This window comes from Triturus cristatus, chromosome 2_1 (genome assembly GCF_964204655.1).
Source record: "Triturus cristatus chromosome 2_1, aTriCri1.1, whole genome shotgun sequence".
Lineage (NCBI taxonomy): Eukaryota > Metazoa > Chordata > Amphibia > Caudata > Salamandridae > Triturus > Triturus cristatus.
Window position 1 is genome coordinate 232,154,966 of NC_140581.1, and position 24,471 is coordinate 232,179,436.

General features: G+C 48.5%; 1 protein-coding gene across 5 annotated transcripts in view; it reads left to right on the plus strand.

The window, feature by feature from the left end:
- Window positions 1-16,292, plus strand: part of SEC11C (SEC11 homolog C, signal peptidase complex subunit) — a 148,373-nt gene extending 132,081 nt beyond the window's left edge. For all 5 annotated transcript variants that reach the window (XM_085630486.1, XM_085630462.1, XM_085630494.1 and 2 more), the window contains one exon: window positions 16,092-16,292. In XM_085630486.1, the coding sequence (XP_085486612.1) occupies window positions 16,092-16,145 (54 nt within the window). In that variant the 3' untranslated portion in view covers window positions 16,146-16,292. The remainder of the gene's footprint in view (window positions 1-16,091) is intronic.
- The last annotated feature ends 8,179 nt before the right edge of the window (window positions 16,293-24,471 follow it).

A 24,471-nucleotide genomic window follows, 5' to 3' on the forward strand; every position in this document is an offset into this window, starting at 1 on the left:
CAGTTCGGTGTGCGTCACCCCCACAACCTCCCCTCCCTCTATTCCATGCCAGAATTTCTTTGAATTTTGGGGCTGCATAGAAACTCCCTCACCTGAGCAATTGAAACACCAGTCTCACCCCTAACACTTCTCATCTACCAAACCTACTCCTTCCTAACGATGCCTCCATTGAATTTCTAAGGGGAGCACTGTCTGTATTGTTCCTCGTGTCACTGTGTGGCCTCCAGGCATAGGAATGAAGGCTGTGCACTTCCACCGTGTGCCCACCCCACCCCCTCTCCTCTATCGTCTTTAACATGTGCCCCAGCTGGCTGTTCCTATTTTAGCTTTTGTTGGTAATATGAGAGAAACCGGCCTACTTACCACCTCGGAAGATATTTGAAAATGCAGATAAATACATTGTATTCTCGCAAAAATTAGAGCCCTAACAACCGCTAGGAATTATGAGGCATCTGGTCGTCTTAGCTACTATTGCAAGTTTGTCAAACATTCTGGAAATCAAGGGACGTTTCTCTTAAAATGTATTTCTAAGCAGTCAAATTGTTACCCTCTCTTCCTACAACACGGACAGCTCGTGAACAGTCCAGCTGTTGGTGCTAAAGAGCAGCCTGTTTGGACCCATCACTGTATCCCGCTCATCACCCCACGGAGCACAGTCCTGGTTAATGTTGAGCTACAGACAAGCCACAGACAACTACAAACAAAACGATAAAGAAACCAGCATTGGCATAGCCAATCGATCTCTCCTTAGGACTTACTAAGTATTTAGCTATGCAGCACATTATCGTGGGACACATTCAATACGACGTAAATGAGGTTATAGCAACATTATATATAAATGCAACCACCTAAGTTCTTTCACGTCACCTCTATGAAGTGCACTCCATCGTATTCCCAGTTCCCTCCCTGGCACTAATATTAACAATCCAAAATGCACGACTAGTCCTGGCCATGTAAACAAAGTTAAGCGTTGCCCGAAACTCTATTTTCCCAAAATAGTAAAATAGAGGCATGGTTGAGAGAAAAAAAATAATGAGCGTGACATGCCGTTTGAAACCAAAAGGATTTCCTTCAGGCAAAACTCCACAATCTTCTAAAACAAGTAATCCAACTGAAACCATAGAAATGTCACACAGCAGCAGTCTGAAAACTTGGCAGGTATGCATTGATCCCTCACCAGGCTAATGTGGGACATATCTCTGCACACTACACGGGTTTCCTTACTGCTTAGTAAAAGGGTGGGAGGTGAAACCGGTACACTTAATGTCAAGCGAGACTCCAACGCGGGGTCTACAAGTCTGACTGATTGTAACAAGCAGGGCACTACCTTACTCATGCTGCGATGGTCTCGGCTGCTCAGAGGCAGCAGGTGACACAGTAAATTTAAGGCACTTAAAAAAAAAAAAAAAAGAACTAACCCACGAATGTTTTCTCAACCTATTTATACACGCAAAAATCCCAGAGCAAATGTACATGTGCAAAAAGATGTCCACGCTGTTGGTCCAAGAGTGTCCCTGCTCAAAGAATTGCCTGCTGGGCATTGTGGTCCATAGCACAAATGTCATCCATAGAACATAGATATCATTACTTGCAAGATAGCTGCTGAACTACCACACTCCGGAGCGGTAGACGCCTGCGCTACCAGACTGACTGCTTACTACTGCTGAGTTCTGAAAAACTACCGGCCCATCTCTCTCCTCCCTTTCGCGGCAAAAGTCACAGAGAGACTCATAAACGCCCAGCTGACCGCCTTCATCGAAGAGAACTCCATCCTTGACGCCTCACAATCTGGATTCCGCAGCAACCACAGCACCGAGACCGCCCTTCTCGCCGCCACGGAAGACATCCCCATACTACTCGACCAGAGACACACTGCGGCCCTCATCCTTCTAGACCTCTCCGCCGTCTTCGACACCGTCTCACATCGCATGCTCACAGCCAGACTTCACGACGCGGGGATACAAGGAGCCGCCCTCAACTGGATCCAATCCTTCCTCTCCGGCAGAACCCAGAGGATCAGACTCCCTCCCTTCCTCTCCGAACCCACTGACATCAACTGCGGAGTACCCCAAGGATCATCGCTCAGCCCGACGCTCTTCAACATCTACATGGCCCCCCTCGCCGCCATCGTCAGACAGCATGGGCTCAGCATAGTATCCTACGCCGACGACACCCAGCTCATCCTCTCGCTCACGAAGAATACCGAAGATACCAGACTCTGCTTCCACAAAGGAATGAAGGACGTCGCAGCCTGGATGAAAGACAGCTGTTTGAAGCTCAACTCAGAGAAAACCGAGGTCCTCATCCTCGGACCCTGCAGCTTTGCCTGTAATGTAATGTAATGTATAAATATTTATATAGCGCAAAAAGACTGCGACCCTACGGGTATCCAGGCGCTCAGACAAAACAGGATATTTTAATACTGAGGAGGGCAGAACAGGGGGCATCATGCTGCTGGAAAGAGCCAGGTCTTAAGGCTCCTTCTGAATTCCATCAACGGCTGCGTCAGTCTAAGCTCGTGTGGGAGCTCGTTCCAAATTCGGGCTCCAACCACACTAAAGGCCCTCCCACCCAGCCTTGTCCGTTTAAACCTGGGCTGTACCAACAGGCTGGCATTGGATGACCGCAGCTGCCTTACGGGGGAATATCTTAAAAATCTTTCCTGAAGCGGGACCGGGCCCGTCCCGTGGATTGCCTTATGAACTAGGCAGAGGGACTTGAAAAGGACCCTCTCTCTAACCGGCAGCCAGTGTAGTTCTCGTAGTGCCTGAGTGGAGGAAGAGTCAAACTTGCGGTTTAGTGCCAGCTTAGCTGCGGCTGACTGAACTCTCTGTAGCCCCTGCAAAATGTATTGGGGGGCTCCTAGGTACAGTGAGTTACAATAATCCATTCTGCTTAGCACTGTGCTCCTGACGACCGCACTACGGGAGTCAACAGGCAGCAACGGAAGAATACAGCGTAGAAGCCGCAGCAATCCAAAGCAGATGCTGGATGTTTTATTCGCCTGTGAGTCCAACTGGAGGTTGCTATCGAATAAGACCCCAAGATTCCGTACTGTGCTAACTGGGACCAATGGGGCAGTGTCCGGAGCAAGCCTGAAGTCCACTGGTAGATGTTGAATCTGCCTTGTTGGCGCATAGTACAACAGCTCTGTTTTGTCTCCAATGAACTGCAGACAGTTTCTCTGTAGCCAGTCAGTAGTCTGCCTCATGCAGCTTTGAAACTGCTCCAAAGGAACTGCCCGCTTGCCTTCCAAGGAGAAGGCCAGTTGTGTGTCGTCTGCATAATTAATCAGCTCCACCCCGAACGCCTTGATGAAAGAGAATAGCGGCTGCAGGTATATGTTGAACAGGATGGGGCTGATACTGGAGCCTTGTGGAACTCCAAAGTCTACGGGGGTGTTTTCTGAGGAAAAGGGACCCAGAGTCACCATTTGGTGTCTCCCCGCTAGGTATGAACGGAGCCACTGTAATGCCTGACCTCCCACACCAAACTCCTTCAGCCGCCCCAGCAAGATTTTATGACTCACAGTGTCGAACGCGGCTGACAAGTCCAGGAGCACCAGAACAGCGGTGCTCCCGGTGTAAGCCCGCACACGCATCGAGTCCAGCATGGTGACTAATGCTGACTCTGTTCCGTGGCAGGGGCGGAAGCCAAACTGATCCTTGTCCAGCAGAAGGTTAGCCTCTAGAAAGCCCGAAAGGGACCTACTCACAACCTTCTCTAAAGTTTTGATAGGGAAAGGAAGGAGAGAGATAGGCCGGAAACTGGCGGGAACAGTTGGATCCAGGGTTGGTTTTTTAATGAGGGGAGAGACAACTGCCTGTTTCCAGCTATCTGGAACCAGACCCTCTTCCAGTGATTGGTTGCAGATCTGACACAGCCAGGGGAAGGTTGGGTGGCCATATAACTTCCAGGCCCTCTGGGGCAGGGGGTCAAGAGGAGAGCCAGAAGAGATGCTATGTGCCGTTATACCAAACGACAGTTCCGTAAAGAGCGGGAAAATGGTCAGAGAACAAGACCTGCCCAATCTCTCATAGGCCATCTCCTTGTCAGAGTCCTCGGCCACTGTCGCAGTGCCCCTGAAAAGATCGGTTATCTTTGTCACCTTATCCTTAAAATAGGTGGCAATGTCATCACACAGCCTTTTTGATGGTATGACTTTATTTTCAAGGCAGCTTGGGGCCGATAAGGATTTGACAATTATGAACAATTCCCTAGCCCCATTTGGGGCTTGCACTATGGAGTTGGCATAAAAACTAGCTTTGCGCTCCATAACGAGCTGCTTGTACCTGCTAAGTACAGATCTCAACGCCATCTTGTCCCTGGCGAGGAATCCCTTCCTCCATTTTCTTTCGGCCTGCCTGCAGAGCTGTCTTAACAGTCGCAGATCATCATCATACCAAGGCGCAGATGGTTTGCTCCTAACTCTTATCTTTTTTCTCGGGATTAGGCAATCCAATTCGTTAGTGATGAACTTGTGGTAAGCGTTATAATTCGCCTCCACCGACCTAGAGGCCTGAAAAAGGCTAACTGTGGGAGGGGTTAGCAGAGATCCCATTTTGGCCAATTTGGTCCAGTTTCTGCCCTCTCTAAATAATGCTGGTGTTTTAGTTTGGGTTAGAGTATCTGCTAACAAAAGCTGTTGATGCACACGCAATATTTTTGAACGTATATATAAAAATTCAATAAGCAATAGCAGTTGTTAGAACTCTTGTTCTTCTTTATTCTTGAAAGATTTCTTCCACTCCCAACGCGTTTCGTCGCAATAGGGATTAACCCAAGCGACTTCCTCAGGGCTGGAAGTAATGAAATTTAAATTAGAATAAATCAAATTTCCCCTATTGATCACAATTCATCAATTGGATACAATCCAAAAACTAGTGTAGAGGACAGCAAAATGATACACATTAAGAAAACATATCAACATATAATTATCATGCAGAATGGTTGTTATACCTTAGTGTCACACAGAATAACCTCACTCATATATAGTGAAATTGTATATCAGCCATGATTTATATGGACCCAGTGCCCTATGATACCATGGACTTAAATCGATCTCTAACTGAATGCCTTTTAATAAAAGCACCCAAAAAGTGCACATCACCCCAGAGTATCTGCTAACAGTAGATTAAACTGAATGCAATAATGGTCTGTCCAGATTAGGGGCAGGACATTCATGAGTTCAGCCTCAGCCTTCCTGGCAAAAAGAAGATCCAGAATATGACCCCCTTGATGAGTAGGCGAGGTAACTAGTTGATAAAGTCCGAGGCCATTGCAGGTGGACGTTAAGTCCCGCAACTGGCTCTTTGTGCTGACGTTCTCCCACCAATTAAAGTCACCCAAAACAATCATTTTAGAATGTGTGAGTGCCAGATTGATAATAGTGTTCAGGAGGGGTTGCCATGGAGTGTGACGCCCTGGAGGGCGGTAACAGAGCAACCCTGTAAGTAGATTGCCTCTAACGCGGTGTAGCGAGAAAGCCATTGCTTCAATTCCCTCCATCTCGTCCGTTTGTAACAAGATGGGCCGAAGTTCCTCCCTGTAGATTAGTCCCACCCCTCCTCCCTTGCCCCCCTGCCTGGGTTTATGCAGAAATTTAAAACCCTCGGGGCAGGCAGAGCCAACCTCCACTGCTGCATCTGCCCTTATCCAGGTTTCTTTAAGAAAAAGCGCATCCAACGACAGATCTTCTATTAGTAGTACAATTTCTGTGTGGTGCTTGACTAAGGATCTACAGTTCAGCAGCCCGCAGTTGAGAGTACTCGACTCCCTCGTGCGCCTGCTGCCTGCCCTCGCTCCCAAGTTAGACAATTTCTTAACAAACTTAGTCTGAGTGGATGCGGTGTAATCCTGGGACTACACCTGATGGCCCCCTCCCTCTGGAAGCCACCCACCCCTACAGACCATGCACGAAACCTCTGCATCATCCTCGACGACGACTCCTCCATGAACCGCCAGATCAACGCCGTCGCTTCCACCAGCTTCAACTGCCTGCGCGTCCTCCTCAAGACCTTCAAATGGATATCTCCCAATTGCAGAAGGACCATCACCTACGTGCTCATAATCAGCAGACTGGACTACGGCAAAGCCCTATACGCTGGAATCAACAGAACTCTTCTACACAAACACCAAACCATCCAGAACGCCGCAGCCAGATTCGTCCTTGGGACACCACGAGCACATGACCCAACACCTTCAAGACCTCCACTGGCTCCCCGCCGAGAAGAGGGTCACCTTCAAACTCCTCATCCACACCTACAAATCCCTCAACAACATCGGACCCAATGAGAAAGTCTCCTTCCATGTACCCAAGAGGAACCTCCGCTCCACCGACCTCGCCCTGGCAGAGGTCCCCGCATCCGCAGAAACCGAGCAGGCGGGAGAGCTTTCTTCTACATCGCAGCCAAGACCTGGAACGAGCTCCCTGTGAACATCAGACGCTCCCCAACCCTGCACATGTTCAGGAAGGACCTCAAGACCTGGCTCTTCAATTGATCCGGAGCTGCCCCCCCCCCCCCCCCCAAACTCCCACCCCCCCCAGCCTTGAGACCCCCACGGGTGATTAGTGCGCTTTATAAACCCCTGATGATTGATTGAGTTCTTACAGGCAAAGGGACACAACATTCAAATATATTTCATTTGCATAAGAAAGCTTGCAATAGTTAAGGTTACAGATTGCTTCATGTCATTAGGGGCACCAATCTTAAGCGGTAATTTAATGCATATCATTATGGGAGTTGTAGTCCTGCTTCACCACAGTTAGCCTAAAGCACTAGATTGCACTGATTTAGACAAGAGCAAACTGCACTGGAGTATGAGGACCCAGGTGACATGGAGCTTTTTGACAACAATATTAACATTATTATAATAACTGCGACACAACATAACATAATGAAATGAATCCAGGCCAGGGCTTGCTAGTTAGGTAGTGAAGCATGTACAAGGGACGGATAAAGGGTGGGCTGGTGTACGAAAAAGAAAGGACCATGGTGGGCTTGTCGACAATAAGCAGGTTTGGAAGCAGACAGCCTGGCACCAGTGTCCATGTTTCTGTGTCAGTGAAACATGGGACTCTCTCCTCAGCTCAAGCCCTTCCCGATCTTAAAGCGGTCCTTAACGAATGTTATATACATGTTCTTTTGACACCAGCATTTCATGGGGTCTTTGATGCTGACTGACTCTATACACAAGTGTGACATTCACAACACTGGTGTTAGATGAAACCAGAAGGGAGTCCCTGTGTGTCACTCCATTAAAGATGGTGGCATGACAAAGGTTGTAGTGAGGCCTTATGCTATAGCACAGGATTAACATCGCTGAACTAGGCCTTGTGCTGCGGTGTGAGACTATAAGACTAACTACACAAAAAGTGAATGAGCGGCTGTTCTACAATGGGTGACATCGCTAAAGTACATAGGATGACTGCAACTCCATTGAGACCGCGCACTAGTGTGAGGCCTACCCCACCTGAACCATGGTGTGAGAGGAAAATACACAGTGAGAGACACTGCTCGTCCAACTTTATTACAGTACATGGGGTGATGGAGGGTGGAGTGAAACTGTGTACCATCGTGTAAAACCTCCCCCTTCCCCCCTCTGTCTCTCCTCTGCAGGAATCCCCAAAAACTCCTGAACAAGCTCCAAACCATCCAAAACCCTGCAACAAGAATTGTCTACAACCTCACTCGCTGCACCCACATCTCTCCACATCTCAGAGAACTTCACTGGCTCCCCAAACTTAAGTGCACTCAATTAAAAAAACACACATACACAAACCCACCTCCACTTTCACCCACCATCATGAATGTGCCACCCTTAAGGCCTTTGTAATAGCTGAAGCTGGGATGAGACTGCGCATCAGTGTGAGGCTTACAGACTAAACAATGTTGTACACTATGGTATGAGACTGTGATGTTGCTTGTGACCATCGAGCATGGAGAGCGTGCCACAGTGATAGACTTTCACTAATGTAGAGAGACTGTACTCCAAATACTGTACAACACAACCACTGAGTGACAATACTCTAATGTGTACATTAGTGTCTATGGGATGATCCATCGTGGAGTGAGACACACCTATACTCGCTCAATGAGACAGTGCACCGAGGTGTGAGACTAAACATGCGGTACAATTCAGACTACAACGCTCCTCCATTAAAACGTATTGGTTCACAGAGGCTGGAGTGGGTCTATGTATCATTGTGAGACCTGAACCCGCCTAGTGTGACTGTTCATTAGTGTGTGAGACTCCAGAAAACAAAAGAGTGAGGATTGCGTGCTCAATCAATGAGACTGCTCCAAAACTGTAACTACATTAAAGGCTATGGCGTCTGGACCAGTGAGGGTGCAAAGTCAGGTTACCTCCAAGATTGTATATTATACAAGATGGATTCTTACTATCCTGCTCCAGGAGGTCGCCTTTTGAAATTGTCCAAAACCTTCTCATGGGATCATGAAGGGATAAGGACAAGTTACTCTTTTTATTTTTACAGAGTTTTATATAGCGCAAACTTGACCCGAATCGGATATCAGAGCGCTTTACATAGCACCAGTTGCATTACATGGGGACACATTATTTTTTTTATTTTTTTTGTTAGGCACGGGGAGATTAAGTGATTTGCCCAGAATCACAGGATGTTCAGCGTCATTGCCGAGACTCGAACCCAGTTCCCCAGATTCGAGGGCGACCGCCCTAGCCATTAGGCCAACTCCTCTCTTGTTCATGATACTTGTACTTTATAACTCGTTTAAGGGGTATTTCTGCTCTTTTAAGAGGCTCATTTTAGAAATAGTACATACATTTAGGCTTAAAGTGTATACCTGCTTTTTATAATCCCACTTCAAGAGGTTGACTCTTTTTGTCTGGATCTTTTGTGGGAATATGATGTTGTAAGGACAGGTTAACTTAAATTGAGCTCTTTAGCACATGATATCTGCACTTTACAACCTGCTTAAAGGAGCAGTCATCTGCACTAACAAATAGCACTTTACTGGTTGGAAACAAGGGGCCCAAATAAAGATAAACTTGCCCTAGTTAAAGCACAGGGAAATGCGCATAGGAGCCATTAGGGTCTGCTAGCTATTTTAGAGACCGCAAGCCCAAATTGCTTTATTCATCAGCCACTGCTTTTATTATCTGAAAACTGTGCCGTGTTTTGTTTCATGCTCTAGACGAGTGTTTTAAAAATGTTTTTCTTTTTAAATCGATTAAATAAGGAGATTTTCAAACTGACGTCTCCTTTTTTTTTTAAATTAATTTTATGTAGTAGGAGGAGGAGCCTAGCGCGCATCCAAGATGGTCGCGTGAGCACAGGGCTCCCCGGACCCTTTCTGCTCCTCGGAATATATCCTGAGACTATCCTGATTTGGTTTATGGAATCTGGGAGATGAAGACCAGCTGATCATATATCTCTTTTTAAAACTCTAATCGGACCTGGGAATCCTGAGTTGTCGTCGTCGGAACTTTTGGGACCCACCCGACGGAGGTGGCCGGGGTGAAGGTGACCCGTGGGGCCGGGCTGCAATTGAACAACAGCGGCCTCAGCGCGGTGCCAGTTGCCGATTCAGCACTTTCGGTTTCGGTTTTGGCCTTCAGGAGATCGGCTGGCGTGCGTGCTCAAGGTGGCGAGGTGCCTCCTGGGCCTCTGCCCGAGGCTTGCTTCCATCTGCTACTGGTGGGCTTAACGCCTCCGACCCCTACATCGACAGTTTGTGGTCCTTTTGCTGGCGCCCGCACACCTCTTGATCGGAGGTCCCATTGAGAGACTGCGCTCGCATGGCGGGCAAAGGGGGTCCGGAGGGGCGCAAGACCAAGGCTTCTCTGCGCGGGGGAGCGGTCCAGAGCAACAACATGGACCGCTACACCCAGGGCAGGGGGTCCCCTGGCGCTGCTGGCCTCTCCCCGGATGCTGCAGGGGGAGGCACGACCGTCTCTGCGGAACTTTCCCTGCAGGACATTATGGGCGCCATCGAGGGCATCAGGGAAACCATCGCGACGCAATATGAGGCCCTGGCCCGTAAGATCGACACTGTCGCGATCGATGTCACCCTGATTCGGGCCGACCTCTCCAAAACCAACGAGAAGGTCCAGGCCCTTGATACACGGACCTCCACCCTGGGTGCGGAGGTGTCGGATCTGCGGGCCGCGCTTGGGGACATTAGAGTGGTCAACGACCATATGGCCCGGCGGCTTGAGGACTTCGAGGGACGGGCCCGACGCAACAACATCCGCATCATTGGTGTACCGGAGTCCTCCGACGGCCGCCCGGTGGACCTCGTGGTCGAGGAACTTATCCTGCAACAGCTGTCCCCGGTTGGCCTAAGCAAATTCTTCGCCGTGGAGCGGGCCCATCGAGTTCCGGGCGGCCGGCCGCGGCCGGGGGCCCCCCCGAGGCCTATCGTGGCTAAACTGTTCCACTACAGGGACCGCGACGCTATTCTGCAGGCTTCACGGACCCGTGGCCCGGTCCGCTACGAGAACTCGACCATCAATTTTTATCCGGACTTCACGCAACTGGTCCAGAAACAGCGGATGGGATTCCAAGGGGTGAAGCGCCGTCTCCGCGAGCTAGGCCTGAAGTATTCGATGATCTACCCGGCGAAACTCCGAGTGGAGCATGGAGAGCGGACAGCCTTTTTTGACTCTCCTGTGGCCGCAAGTGACTGGCTGGACTCGCTGCCGGACGGGGGTGGCCGGCCCGGGCCCTCTGGGGGCACCGCAGGTGACGGGTCCCCTTAGACTGACATTTGGTCCTTGCTTTTGCGGTTTTGCACTGTACAGTTGGGTCTTACTTCTTTTGCATACTGTGTCTTACCAGGACCCGTGAGGGGTGCGGGCGGGTTCGGGTCCCTTTCCTCCTCCGGGGTCTTTTTGTAGAATGGGGTTAGGGGGGCGACAGGCACACTGCAAGTTGGGGGGGGTCATTGGCCCGCAGGGGTGCAGGGTGGGGGGAGTTGGACTTGGGGTGGGGTTGGGGGGGAAGAGGGGTTGTTTTGTTGTGTGTTTTTTGTTTACAGGGCGAGGTATTGATTTTTGTCCATATTTGGGAACCGTGCTGCGGGCTGGGGGCCTCTTGATCTATTGGAGGGGATGGGGGGAGACGGGTTGAGGCTTATGTCATGGAACGTCAATGGGTTGGGGGACCGTATTAAGCGGGGTGTTGTACTGCAATATTTGCGTCGTGTGACTCCTGATGTGGTGTTTCTCCAGGAGACGCACTTGGTCGGCAATGTCTGCCATGCGATGAACAGGGGGGGATACCGCCTCGTAGCCCATTCTGGTTTCACAACTGGCTCCAGGGGGGTGGGCATTCTCCTGCGAACCTCCCTTCCGGTGGAGATCACGAGGATAGTCTCGGATGACAGAGGGCGCTATGTGTGTTTGATTGGGAGGTGGGAGGGGCAGCCCCTTACCCTGGTTTCAGTCTACGTCCCCCCGGGCCTCCAGAACTCCACCTTTACTGACTTGGGTCGAATGCTGCTTGACCTTCCGGACGGCCTCCTGCTCATGGGCGGGGACTTTAATTCTGTGGTTTCGGGTGAACTGGATCGTCACCCACCAAGGACCCTCCCCGCTGCCCAGTCATGGCTGGGTGGGATGTTGGAGACCTTCGGCTTGGTGGATAGTTGGAGACTAATGCATCCGACCCAGTGTCAGTTCACCTTTCATTCGGGGGCGCATGGGAGTCTCTCCAGGTTAGACTACTTCCTTATGCGCGCGGCGCAGACTGGTCGGATTCGAGAGGTCAGACACCTGGCGCGTGGTATCTCCGACCATTCTCCGCTGTGGCTTCTCTTTGACACCGGGTCGCGGTCCGCAGGGCGGATAGCTCCTATTAACCCCTGGTACCTGCGGGACCCTGCGACTCGTGACAGCCTGGTTAAGGCCATGGACCAATACTTCAGTGAAAACGAGGGGTCGGTGTCGTCTGCGTTGTCCCTTTGGGAAGCCTTTAAAACTGTGATACGCGGACACGCCCTCGCCCAGATAGTGGTGGCCAAGAAGGTTAGGAGCGAGGCGGTGGTGAAGCTGGAGACTGACATCTCGGGGTTGGAGTCGGCCTTGGAGGCGAATGTTACTCCGGACGGGCTACATGCCCTTAGCCTGAAACAGTTCGAATATAGGTCCCTGGTCACTGACGCGGCCAAAACTATGTATAGGGAGCAGCAGGGCCGATTGTATGACGCGGGGGACAAGGCGGGAAAGTTGATTGCGTGGCTGGACAAAAAGGAGAGAGTGAATCGTGTGGTCCCCGAGTTGCGTGCTGCGGATGGTGTGTGTGTGACTGAGCCGGATGAGATTGTGGAATGTTTCGCTGACCACCTCCGGGCGGTGTACTCCCCGGTGACTGACAGGGATGAGGATGACTCTCGCCTCCTACTGAGAGATATTGCTCTGCCCGGCCTGTCCGTTGAGGACCGGGAGCGGCTGGACGCCCCCTTGTCGTCGGATGAAATAGCGACCGCGATCCGTTCCCTTCGCTCGGGCAAGGCTATGGGTCCTAACGGTCTGCCCATTGAACTATACAAATTGCGTCCTGATAAGCTTGCGCCCTTCCTCAGCCGCATGTTCCGCGACTCTCTTGCGGCGGGTTCCCTTCCGGCCGACCAGCGCTTGGCCACTATAGTCGTTATCCCCAAGGAGGGCAAGCCGCGAGACCGCTGTACTTCTTACCGGCCTATTTCACTGCTCAATGCGGAGCCTAAAATCCTGGCGAAAGTCCTGGCCAATCGATTGTTGAGTGTCGTGTGCGACCTTATTCATCCGGACCAATGCGGCTTTATCCCGCACCGCAACACCGCTCTTAACTTGCGGCGTCTTCACGGTGCCCTTGCCAGGGCGGAGTTCCTCTCCGAACCGGCCGTGCTGGTTTCTTTGGATGCCACAATGGCCTTTGACACTATTGAGTGGCCATTCCTCTGGGCCGTCTTGGATAAATTCGGCTTTGGAGAGGGATTTATTGGCTGGGTGAGGCTCCTTTACACGGGACCCATGGCTCAAGTGGTGGTGAATGGGCGGGTCTCTCGGCCCTTTGCCCTCGGCAGGGGCACGAGGCAGGGGTGCCCGTTGTCCCCGTTGCTTTTTGCTCTCGCCCTGGAGCCACTCGCTGCCTGGCTCCGTTGGGAGCCCTCGCTTGGAGGGATCCGGTGGGGCCCGGGCTTCGAAGATCGGGTCTCGCTGTATGCGGACGACATTCTCCTGTATCTCACCTCACCGCGGCAGTCACTCAACGTCCTCTTTGACGTTCTGACCTCCTTTGGGAACAATTCGGGTCTCACGATCAATTGGTCTAAATCCTGCGTTTATCCCATCTCTGGTGGTCCTCCTCTCCTGCCGCCTCGGCTCCCGATTCAAATATCTCTGAGCGGCTTTAAGTACCTGGGGATATACGTTTCGCTGGACCCGGTGGCTCGCTATGAGCAGAATCTCCTGCGTCCACTTCGGCGACTGCGGGAGGACACGGCCCGGTGGTGCAGGCTCCCCCTGTCCCCGCTGGGTCGGGCCGCGCTGTTTAAAATGATGTCCCTTCCCAGGTTCCTCTATGCACTCCAGAACTCCTTCGACGTTATCCCAGTGGCCTACTTTCGGGAGGTGGAGAGCCTGCAGAAGAGACTGGTGTGGGACGGGCGGGCGCGTATTGCTCTTGCCAAGCTCACTCTCCCCTGGTATGACGGGGGCATCGCGCTTCCTGACATTCGCAGGTACTATTGGGCCTCGCAGCTATCTGCCATTAACCACGCCACGTATGCGCCCGGCTTGAATCCGGCGTATGAGATGGACAAGTTCCTGCTTCCCGGCGGGAACTACAACAGGGCACTTTATTCCCGCCTGGCTGGCCGGACCCTTACGGGTCCTACTAAGATTGCGGTGCGGACCTGGAGGGCTGCCACTGCGGCCATGGGCTGGAGTGAGCGATTAACATGTGCTACTCCCTTGTTTGCCTCCGACCGCCTGGGCAGCTTGTGGACCACGAAGGGGTTTGACCAGTGGGACACGATTGGTATCAGCAAAGTGGGAGACCTGTGGCATAAGGGCGCGGTAAAGACTTTCGCGGTGCTCCAGGCCGAATACGAGCTGACCGACAGGGAGTTCTTCCGCTACGCCCAGGTTCGACACGCCCTGCTCTCGGTCTTCGGGGAGGGGACCAAGATCCCTGTTTCCTCGCCCCTCGAGGACCGCATACTTGACGGACATGTCCCTGATAGTACTATTTCTTTAATTTATAAAAAATTAATTAATCACCGGGCGGACCTTTTTGTGCGCCTTCGGGAGGCTTGGACTGGGGATGGGGTGGAATTGGACGACGAAGATTGGCAGTCTGCACTGTCGTCCCCCAAGGAGGTTGCCATTCCGGCTCGTCTCCGGTTGGTACAGCTCAAGATTCTCCACCGGGTGTATGTGACGGGTCCGCGCTTGGTCTCGATGGGATTTTCCGGCGACGGGCTCTGTAAGCGAGGGTGTGGGCTCAGCGCCACCTTTCTTCATATCCTTTGGGAGTGCCGCGAGGTGGCGGACTACTGGCGCCGGGTCCACACGGTTATGGGACAGGTCACTGGGGTTGTGCTGCTGCCGGAGGTGCGTCGCTGTGTCCTGAATGTGTGGGAGCCCAATGACTACAGCGCGGCTCAGACTCGGTGGGCGGCCCTAGGGAACATGATTGCCAAGAGGGACATAGCGCAACTTTGGGGCGCTCAACGGCCGCCCACCGTGTCAGTATGGAAGGAGAATATGGACTGGTGTATGTTTAGGGAGAAGACTGTGTATGTGGCCCGTGGCAAGCCGGGGGCATGGGGTAGAATTTGGGGGCAATGGAACGCGTATCGCGGAGGCATCTGTACGCCCCCCCTGGTAGACACTGATATCGCCATGTCCCCCTGACCCTTGATGGCTCCTGGCGCCTTTTGGAACAACTACATATGGACGTTCATCTCCCTTGACCCCCTCCCCCCCCCCCTCCGTCCCCGGCCTCCCGGTACTCCTCTCTTTAGCGGTTTGCTCAATTGTCCTGACTGGAGTTTCCCGGGGGGAGCCTGACCCGCACTGGTTTCCCTCATAACTCGCCTTTTGTTTTTTATTGTTTGTCTTTTTGTTTTTGTGATTGTTGGACTTACGCTTCCTGTTCCTCGAGAACTATCTGGAGCCACTGCGGGGCAGTGCCCTGGGAACTGATTGTAGCCTTGATATGTGTAGATTTCCTTCTGTACCTAGCGGCCGGCCCGGGTGGTTGTAGGCCCGTACTTGTAACCGAATTATTGCTCAATAAAAACTTTTTCAAAAAAAAAAAAAAAAATTTTATGTAGTAGATATGGTTCTTTTGAAACTGTAATGCAATGTTTTTTTATTAACTATGCAAATAAACTTGACTTACTTGTGTAGGCAGGCGGGTAGTGGAGCACAGCAGTTGTCTAAAATGTATTAAAAAATTAATGCAACCTCGAAGGAAAACAGGACTGCTCTTGTTTACAGGAATGCTTGTATTCAATCCTTCGCAACCAAAAAAAAAGTAGTTCGACAAACACATGGTATAATGGGAACTGGTGGAATGAGATGGTACTTGGGCTCTGTTGTCTGGGAGGGATAAACACTAAAATAGGCATGACGAATGCATGCCATCAACAAATAGGATGAACGAATAGAAGAGTGACAATGACGCTAGCAAAAAGCAAGCCTATGGGCGGGATGTAAGCCCATAGAGTAAATACAGCATGTCCCAAAGAGAGAGCGCATGCGCTGTCTAGGCTCGACCTAAATAAATACGGGGTTCTCGCCTCTTTTGAGCGTCTGTGTGTATCAGTGGGAAGAAAAACACACACAGGCTGTACACTCCAGGATAGCAGTGTACAGGTTGCATCAACTATTGTTGCTTTACTAATGTGAAAATTAAGAAACCTACTGCAAAATTGGATCTTTAAATTTTTTGTCAACGTAGTTACAATTGTAGTTCTTTGATGATCACTGCAATAATTGATTTTCAGCATTTATTATGCAACATATGTTGTTGGGAGCATAGCTTTCTATATTGTTATAGACTTTGGTAAACCTGTTTCTGAAATATTGAAACCTAATATATCTTGTTTTCTTTGCAGTATGCGGTGTTGGCAATAATGGGTACTTTTGTATTACTGAAACGGGAATCTTAACAGAAGATGAAATGCCTGTGCCTACTGTGGATGAATCATTATAGAAACTAATATATTTGCAACGGTTTGCTTTCGCTACAAAAATTAAAAGCTGTATGGACAGATTCTCAACCAGTATATGAATTTTGGATTAAAGAACGGACCATACATTTTTCTTGAATTTTCCAATTTTATTCTGAATTTAAATGAAAAGAAATTTTGTAGTTTGATGTCCCTTGCAACCGTTTATTTTTCATTGCGTAAATATACTCCACCTAGTTCATGACCTTTACATGAATGAAATGCGCACGTTCACCCAAGACATCTTGACTCTATAAAAAAAACAACAAATAAAGGGTGAGACAGGATCGACTAACAAAAAAATAAATGTTTTTAACCTCTTCCTAAAAGCCACATGACCAGTAATGGATTTGATCCTTCTACAATTAAGGATGAACTAAGGCATCTCCTGCCTAGTCTAGATTTCTTCACACTAGGAGACAAAAAGCATAAGTGTATTGGAACGCAGCACTTTTGCTGTTTTGTGGAGATTAAAATGATTTATAAAAGATGGTTTCTTCGTGGTTTAGAGGACTAGATGCATTTTGCGTTTGGTCTTGAATATCTGTTTTTCTGGCAACTAATGCAAGACTATTTGTGCCTGTGATGCCATGTCTAGTCCTTTTAACCACGCCACCCTGTTTTGAAATCCTCTGAAGCTGTAATAGTGAAGCCTCAAATAGTCCTAGATTTAACAAGTTGCAGTAGCCTAACTTGGACAAGATACAAGTGCCACCACATGCGTGCAAAGGTTCTGAGAGAGGCACAGTAGTACCTTTTTTTAAACACCCCACGTTGACAGAAGCCGGTTGATGTACCTAAATTAATCTATGGTTCTAAAGATAAAGGCGAGTCCACAACCATGCCAAGTGACTTGACCTAGCCTAAAAATATAGGTCACATAGAATACAAGCATCTCTCCAGGTTGTTGCCCACCAAAAGGATTTCTGTTTTACTCCATTCTGTTGTAAAAAAACTTTTTAAAAAATGACCCGACACTCTGTTATGAACGAGGCCAGGCAGTTGTTCATAAACTTTACTGTGTTTGATGAGGACTCATCCAAACAAACTATTAGCTGGGTGTCATCTTCATAGGAGATAAAATAACATTAAAATAGATCTAACTAAATAGGACAGACATCTGAAATAGATGCGAACGTCGGGGACAGAGAGGAACCCTGAGGCACTCCACCTCTGACTCCTTTATCTGCTGAGCAAAAGTTGGAAAGAATCACTGTTTAAGTGCGACTGGTAAGAAAAGTGGCGATCCATGAAACTGCATTACCATCAAGCGGTGGCGAGTCACAGAGGTAACGCTGTGGGGCGGTGAAGCGGGGCAGGGCTGGGTGAGGGGGGTAGTGGAGTCTGACTTACGACGGCAGATATTCATTTACGTTCACCTTTGCTGTAGTTTGTCAGACTCCACTACCCCCGTCTCACTGCCCCACAGCGTTACCTCTGCGAGCCGCCACTGCCATCAAATCCAGTTTCCCTAGGGTGATGCAACACAAATGGGTGGTGTACGGTATTGCATGCCTGTGACAAATCCAGTGCAAAAACAACAATTGATGGACAGAATGCAGAACAATGTCATACATTCACCCCAGTACAGAGATCTGGGCCTAAATCCATCGTTTTTTGCTCACCATGCCATTCCAGTTTGAACCCAGCCATATGCAAATCAATCTTCACCCTGTGCCTCATGGGAACAGTCCAGCCCGAACTGCCAAGCCAGGTCATCCCTGGACTGGAAACAAGCATCCTAGGACCGGTTTCGGTGTTTCACCCCTATTCAGCCAGGATAGCTTGATTCCAGTGGCATGGAGAGCACGGGACTCACGTCGGAGCATACCCGTCCCACTCGGGGTGACAAATGCAAAAACAACAATTGATAGACAGAATGCAGAACAATGTCATACATTCACCCCAGTACAGAGATCTGGGCCTAAATCTATCGTTTTTTGCTCACCATGCCATTCCAGTTTGAACCCAGCCATATGCAAATCAATCTTGACCCTGTGCCTCCTGAGAACAGTCCAGTCCGAACTGCCAAGCCAGGTCCTCCCTGGACTGGAAACAAGCATCCTAGGACCGGTGTCGGGGTTTCACCCCTCTTCAGCCAGGATCGCTTGATTCCAGTGGCATGGAGAGCACAGGACTCACGTCTGAGCATACCCGTCCCACTCGGGGTGACAAATGCAAAAACAACAATTGATGGACAGAATGCAGAACAATGTCATACATTCACCCCAGTACAGAGATCTGGGCCTAAATCGATCGTTTTTTTGCTCACCATGCCATTCCAGTTTGAACCCAGCCATATGCAAATCAATCTTGACCCTGTGCCTCATGGGAACAGTCCAGCCCGAACTGCCAAGCCAGGTCCTCCCTGGACTGGAAACAAGCATCCTAGGACCGGTTTCGGGGTTTCACCCCTCTTCAGCCAGGATAGCTTGATTCCAGTGGCATGGAGAGCACGGGACTCGCGTCTGAGCATACCCGTCCCACTCGGGACGGGTATGCTCAGACGTGACTCAGTTCGTGACTCAGTTGACTGGCGGTGAGTGCTTGCAATGTTCAACACTCCGTCCATCATTTCCTTTGGTTTTTGCTTTGTTCGCCATAAGTTGGCAGGGTATGCGCAGACGTGAGTCCCTTGCTCACTTTGCCACTGGACTCAAGCAAGCCTGGCTGAAGACGGCTGAAATGCCAGAAACCGGTCCTAGGAAGCTTGTTTCCGGTCCAGGGAAGACATGGCTTGGCAGTTCGGGCTGGACTGTTCCCATGAGGCACAGGGTCAGACTGATTTGCATATGGCCATGTCTGAACTGGGGTGGCAGAGTGGGCTAAAGAACGATGATGGATTAAACCCAGATCAGTTGACTGGGGGTGAGTGTTTGCAATGTTCAACACTCCGTCCATCATTTCCTTTGGTTTTTGCTTTGTTCGCCATAAGTTGGCAGGGTATGCTCAGACGTGAGTCCCTTGCACACTTTGCCACTGGACTCAAGCAAGCCTGGCTGAAGACGGCTGAAATGCCAGAAACCGGTCCTAGGGAGCTTGTTTCCGGTCCAGGGAAGACCTGACTTGGCAGTTCGGGCTGGACTGTTCCCATGAGGCACAGGGTCAGACTGATTTGTATATGGCCATGTCTGAACTGGGGTGGCAGAGTGGGCTAAAGAACGATGATAGATTAAACCCTGATCAGTTGACTGGGGGTGAGTGCTTGCAATGTTCAACACTCCGTCCATCATTTCCTTTGGTTTTTGCTGTGTGACAAATCCAGTAGCAGCAGCCCTTCGGGATCTCAGTGATCCATAATCTGTTTTAACTCCTCAAAGGCCAGAGCACAGGGCATTGTTATGTGATGATGGTAATAAAGGCCCAGAGCGTGCCTATTAAAAAAAAATCATAATTAAAAAAAAAGGGCCTGAACTGAGATCATCTGGGAGCCCGATTGTACCTGCCTTAGTAATGATCCCACTTTTTCAGAGGAAGATTAAAGCACTTTTGCCCAGCAAAAATCTTCTAACCTGTTGAATCCCTCAGAGCCTTAACCCTTGGAGTGGTTTTCGGGGTTTGCTTTAAGAAATTCAGGAGGACACACTTCCAAAGTTAATATCTTCCCCTCTTATGGGAAATGTAATCTTAGCTTGGGCAGGGCTGAAATAAACAAAAGTGTGTGAGACTTTTCTCATGATCTTCAGCACTGAGTGATTGCTGGTTACTGTCATTTACCACTGATGTTCTATAACTCTGGGACTAATGTGCTCCAAATGCATAACCATGCGGTTCACTTTGTTTACCTGACTCTCCAGGGATAGCTAGGCCTGGCAGTCAAGATTTGCTCCAAAAGGAGCTAATTGGTTTGGAATGTAGATGACACTTTGACATGCTAATCACACTGAAACTCAATCTCCTCTTGAGCGAATAGGTCTTCAGCCAATATTTAGAAAATATAGGGCCATTAATAGGCTCAGGAAAACAAAACATATGGTAGTAGCACTCACTGATGCTAGAAAAGTATCCCTAAATGGTTTGCGCTATAGTTGTGTGCTATATATTTGTTCAGTGTGAGACCCCTGGGGTTCAGTGGCGAGCTCATAATCAAAATATGTGAGTGTCTATATATTGTTAACCTTTGCGCTGAAGAGCAAAAGTCTTCAGCAATATTTGTTATAATTTTTTCCTATTTTCTCAGACTCGCTAGGTTTGAAGTAGATTAGTGTGATGAGGTTAAGCACAAAGTGATAACCAACAAAAATCGCAAATATGTCAAAATACTCAGCACCTGCAGTAAACAGGGATTCTAATACCACAAAGTTGAATGTTTCTGGAAGACAAAGAAATGTATCTCATAATTTCGGTGTCCTGTTAATGGGGTCATCAAGGAACCAGTGGTCAAAAATAGGCTTGCAAAAGACACAGTTCTGGGAGAGACCAGTTATGGCTCTGACTCGTCTTCAAAAACAATGTTCCAGCAGAACTGCTGGTCCTGGCAGGAGTATGAACACCTAAAGAGGTATTAGAGCCATATCTTAAACGTGCTAGTGGTGGCCAGATGTTTACTGTGGCTCAGTCCTTGGAGCACCTACTTATTCTCTTTGACAACTTTGGAAACTGGTATTTCAGGTAGGGTCCTAGCACACCTTAGGACCAGTATCTTCATAAGTGTAGATCCCAGGGAGCTAGATAGCTCAAACACTTTCAGAATCAGGATGATCAACCTCAGCCAAATTAACTTAAACTTGTCATCAAAGGAAAAATCTTTGACAGTATATGGCTGCAAATGGGCTAATACAGACTTCCTTGTAGTCAGAATTGGAAGAATAAGTGGAGGAGGTCAACGGGCGGTGCATGTGCACCACTAGGCTCCGTCCCTCAATGGTTCAAGCACATCCTTAACCCTTAAATGATGCAGGCCTGCACAAATATTGCTTTAGTTCAGATGAGTCCAGCTGGGGTAATAGAACTCGAATCTTAATGCTATAGTAATTCAGACAGGCTTCAGTTAGATTGATCTTGTCTTTGGTGTCATGGCTAGGCAGCTGTGTAGCTCTAAACTTTCCCACAGAAAATAGTGCCCTGAGAGCGTCATTACTTGTCCAGATTTTCGTCTTGGTCCAAGCTGTTTTTGAAGTAGCATTATAGGTTGCCTTGGCACTGGTCAGACATGGATGTGATGGTGCTGCTAATTCCAGGCGAATATAATGAACTGGCTGTGAAGGGACCATTTTAATTCAGTTCAGAGGTGCACTGTACTTCTTCAAAATAGAAAACGTGTGTCAGTTGCTGCAGTACACACCGTGCCCTGCTTTTCTTCAATGGAAGGGTAGTGGAAGGCAACAGCTGGGCAGCTGAATTAATGTATACTCAAGTGATTACAGTGCATACTTCTGAGTGAGGCTACATTGATTTCCAGACAACTTCCAGCGCGGGACAATGGAGAAGTCCACAAGGTAATACATAGGATCCTTGGTAGACCTGTCAAGCTGGTATAAGCTATATCTGGGTGATAAGAAGAAGATGCTATGGCTGCCATAATGATTTTGGACTATCTTTTGTATGTCTTATGTGTGTAGAAGCGGAGCGCTGTGTGTGGTGGTATTTTTTTTTTAATAGCAGATTTCAGCCTTGACAGGATATGAATGTTAGTCCCTCCAACTCTCTGACTGGCTGTAGAGCTTTATAAATGAATGCCATATGACATGTCTACGTCCACAAAGGCAACTTGGAGGGGAACTTCGATCTTGTGTTTCATGCAATCCCTGTATTGTCAGTGAGGAAGCAATGCCTGTATTCTCAGGGAGGAACCATGCACAGCTCCAAATAAACCCAGTTATGTAACTTGCATACACTCCACATGTATGGAAGAGGGCGTAAAGGGGAACTGAGTAAATTTTATTTCAGGATGTTAGTATATATTTTTGCAGGGACACCTTTGTCCCACACTATAGGTAGCTGTATACTGTCACTAAGGGTTGTTACTCTTCGCCTTGGCTTGGGATATACCTTGGGTGCTGCAATAAGTTGTGCTCTTTTTTAGAAATATAAATGTGTAATATCCAAGTGAAGTTGAAGGTATAGATTACATTTAAACAAGATGTACAAATTAGGCAAAAAGAACACCGGGGCATGCAAAGGTTCTTGAAATACTAGAACTTTAATCCATTTAAGAGTTTCCAGTTCAAAGTTGACATCCTCCACTTCTGTGCACTAGGATGCCTTGGCATCTACTTGAGGAAGCAACAAATGTCTGGGAAAAAGGTAGCTCTTTGACCTTTGAAAAGGGTTTAGACATTTATACTTCTGTTTTAGGAAAGGAACGAAAGGATATTGTTTTACGAATTGCTGCTTTGTTCCTTTGGTTACCTTTAAAATGAATGTGTGCTGAAATCTAGAAACAAATTGTATTTGGAACTAATTGAAGTTATATCCTTCCTTCTTTAAGGGATTGATTTGATGCTTACAAATACAGAAACCAGATCCCCCTCCTATGGGGTGTCCTGGTTTGTTTAACCTTCTAGGGGACAAGAATAAACCGACTTACTATTATTTTCAATGGATTCATTGCTTCTAATATTATTGATGAATAAAACATACAATCTGATTCTACTGTGATCTATTATCTGAGTGAAAGTCTTTGTTGCAGTAACTGCGAGTGCCGCCTTCACATACCACCTGTAATAAACATAGCGGATGACTCTAGAGATCCAACCCTTTATCATTCAGCATTCACAGCTAAATACATTAAGTGCATTGCAAATATTTTGTTTCCAAGAATATCATTACTTCTTAGTAAGAGTTTCGGTAGTTCTCGTTATAACGCTTGAACGTTTCTGGCTGCCCATAGCTTTATTTGTACTTTTAGACTTTTGGGTTGACAAGCAACCTTCACCCAGGCAGACCAGCTCGGGCAGAAATGTTTGATTTATTTGTTAATGCCATGAGTACTAGTAAGTGTGCAGTGGTAATGTTAAAAATATGCATGAATGTTTATTTTTATCTGTACAAGACTACACCTCAATAAACCAATATAGCTGGCCAGCTAGTTTTAGGAACAGCTGTTTTATTTTTGCAGCGACCTGGAAGGAAAGCTTATTGACTTAAGAGACCATTAATTGTAGTTAGAACAGCTGGGGAATTTCAGCACACAGTGGATCTTCTGCAGTACATTAGCGAAGCAGTATTCCTTGTGCAAAGCCCTAATTAGTCTATTTATTTATTTAGTTATTAAGGAGTTTTATATAACGCTAGCCTGACCCGAGGGTATCGGAGCACTTCACAACAGTTTTTTGAGCAAGATCCATACAATAAGCAGTGTTCTAGCTATACGTTTGGCAGTCCAAGTGTGCTGAGCAGCATTTAGGTAGTACGTGAGTCCTGAGATATCCTCTTAGTGTCCACATTGTCTTGGTGTTGATAAAATAAAGCAGGGTTCAACATAATAGGTTCGGAAATCCAAGTGTGCTGAGCAGCATTGAGGTAGCCCGTGAGTCCTGAGATATCCTCAAAGAGTGCACGTTGTCTTGGGGTTAAACCAAATAAGGGGGGGGGGGGCAGTTGGGGGTCAAATAGCAGGGAGGAGGAAAGTCTTATAGCTACAATGTCAGGAAGAGACGACGAGCAGGGAATGGCGTATTGATGGCGGCTATCCATTCGGGAGGGAACGTTCAGCGTAATTTTTCACACTTCACACTGATGGTGAACTGTCATGTGAAACCAGAGGTCTGGGTAAGCTGTCTTTGTGTGGTGTCAGCAATCACTTGCTTTTCCCTAATATATGGGGTCTGAGGGCAATTACTGCTGGCTTCCTTCACCTAAAATGGGGGGGAGCCACACTTGTGTGGCTTGAGAGCTCTCACACTATCTATGTATGCGAAGAGATTAGGATTGCAATCCATGAAGTCGTATTGTTTGTCTACATGCACTTATGCAGCCCTCTGACTGCTGAATCTAGGCTGTAGCATTCCCTGTGCTCTGATAGTCCGTGCATGAGTAAGCGGAGGACCCCAGGCAAAACACCCTCCAACAGACTCTCAGGTACACAACTCGCAGGCAAAAATCCGCCGCTGCATGCCCCATTGTAGGCAGGAACCTCGGTGGTATTTTCTCCACAAATCAATCTTTCACTTTTATCGCCTCGCACTTCGAAAATGATGCAACTTTTGTATCATGCTAACTCAGCAGACCTGGCGCGTTCTCAGGAGCTGTCCTTGAAAAGCTTGTACATTATCATTTCATTTGCAACACATCTGGCTAACACTGGCGAGCTAAGGCCTGAATC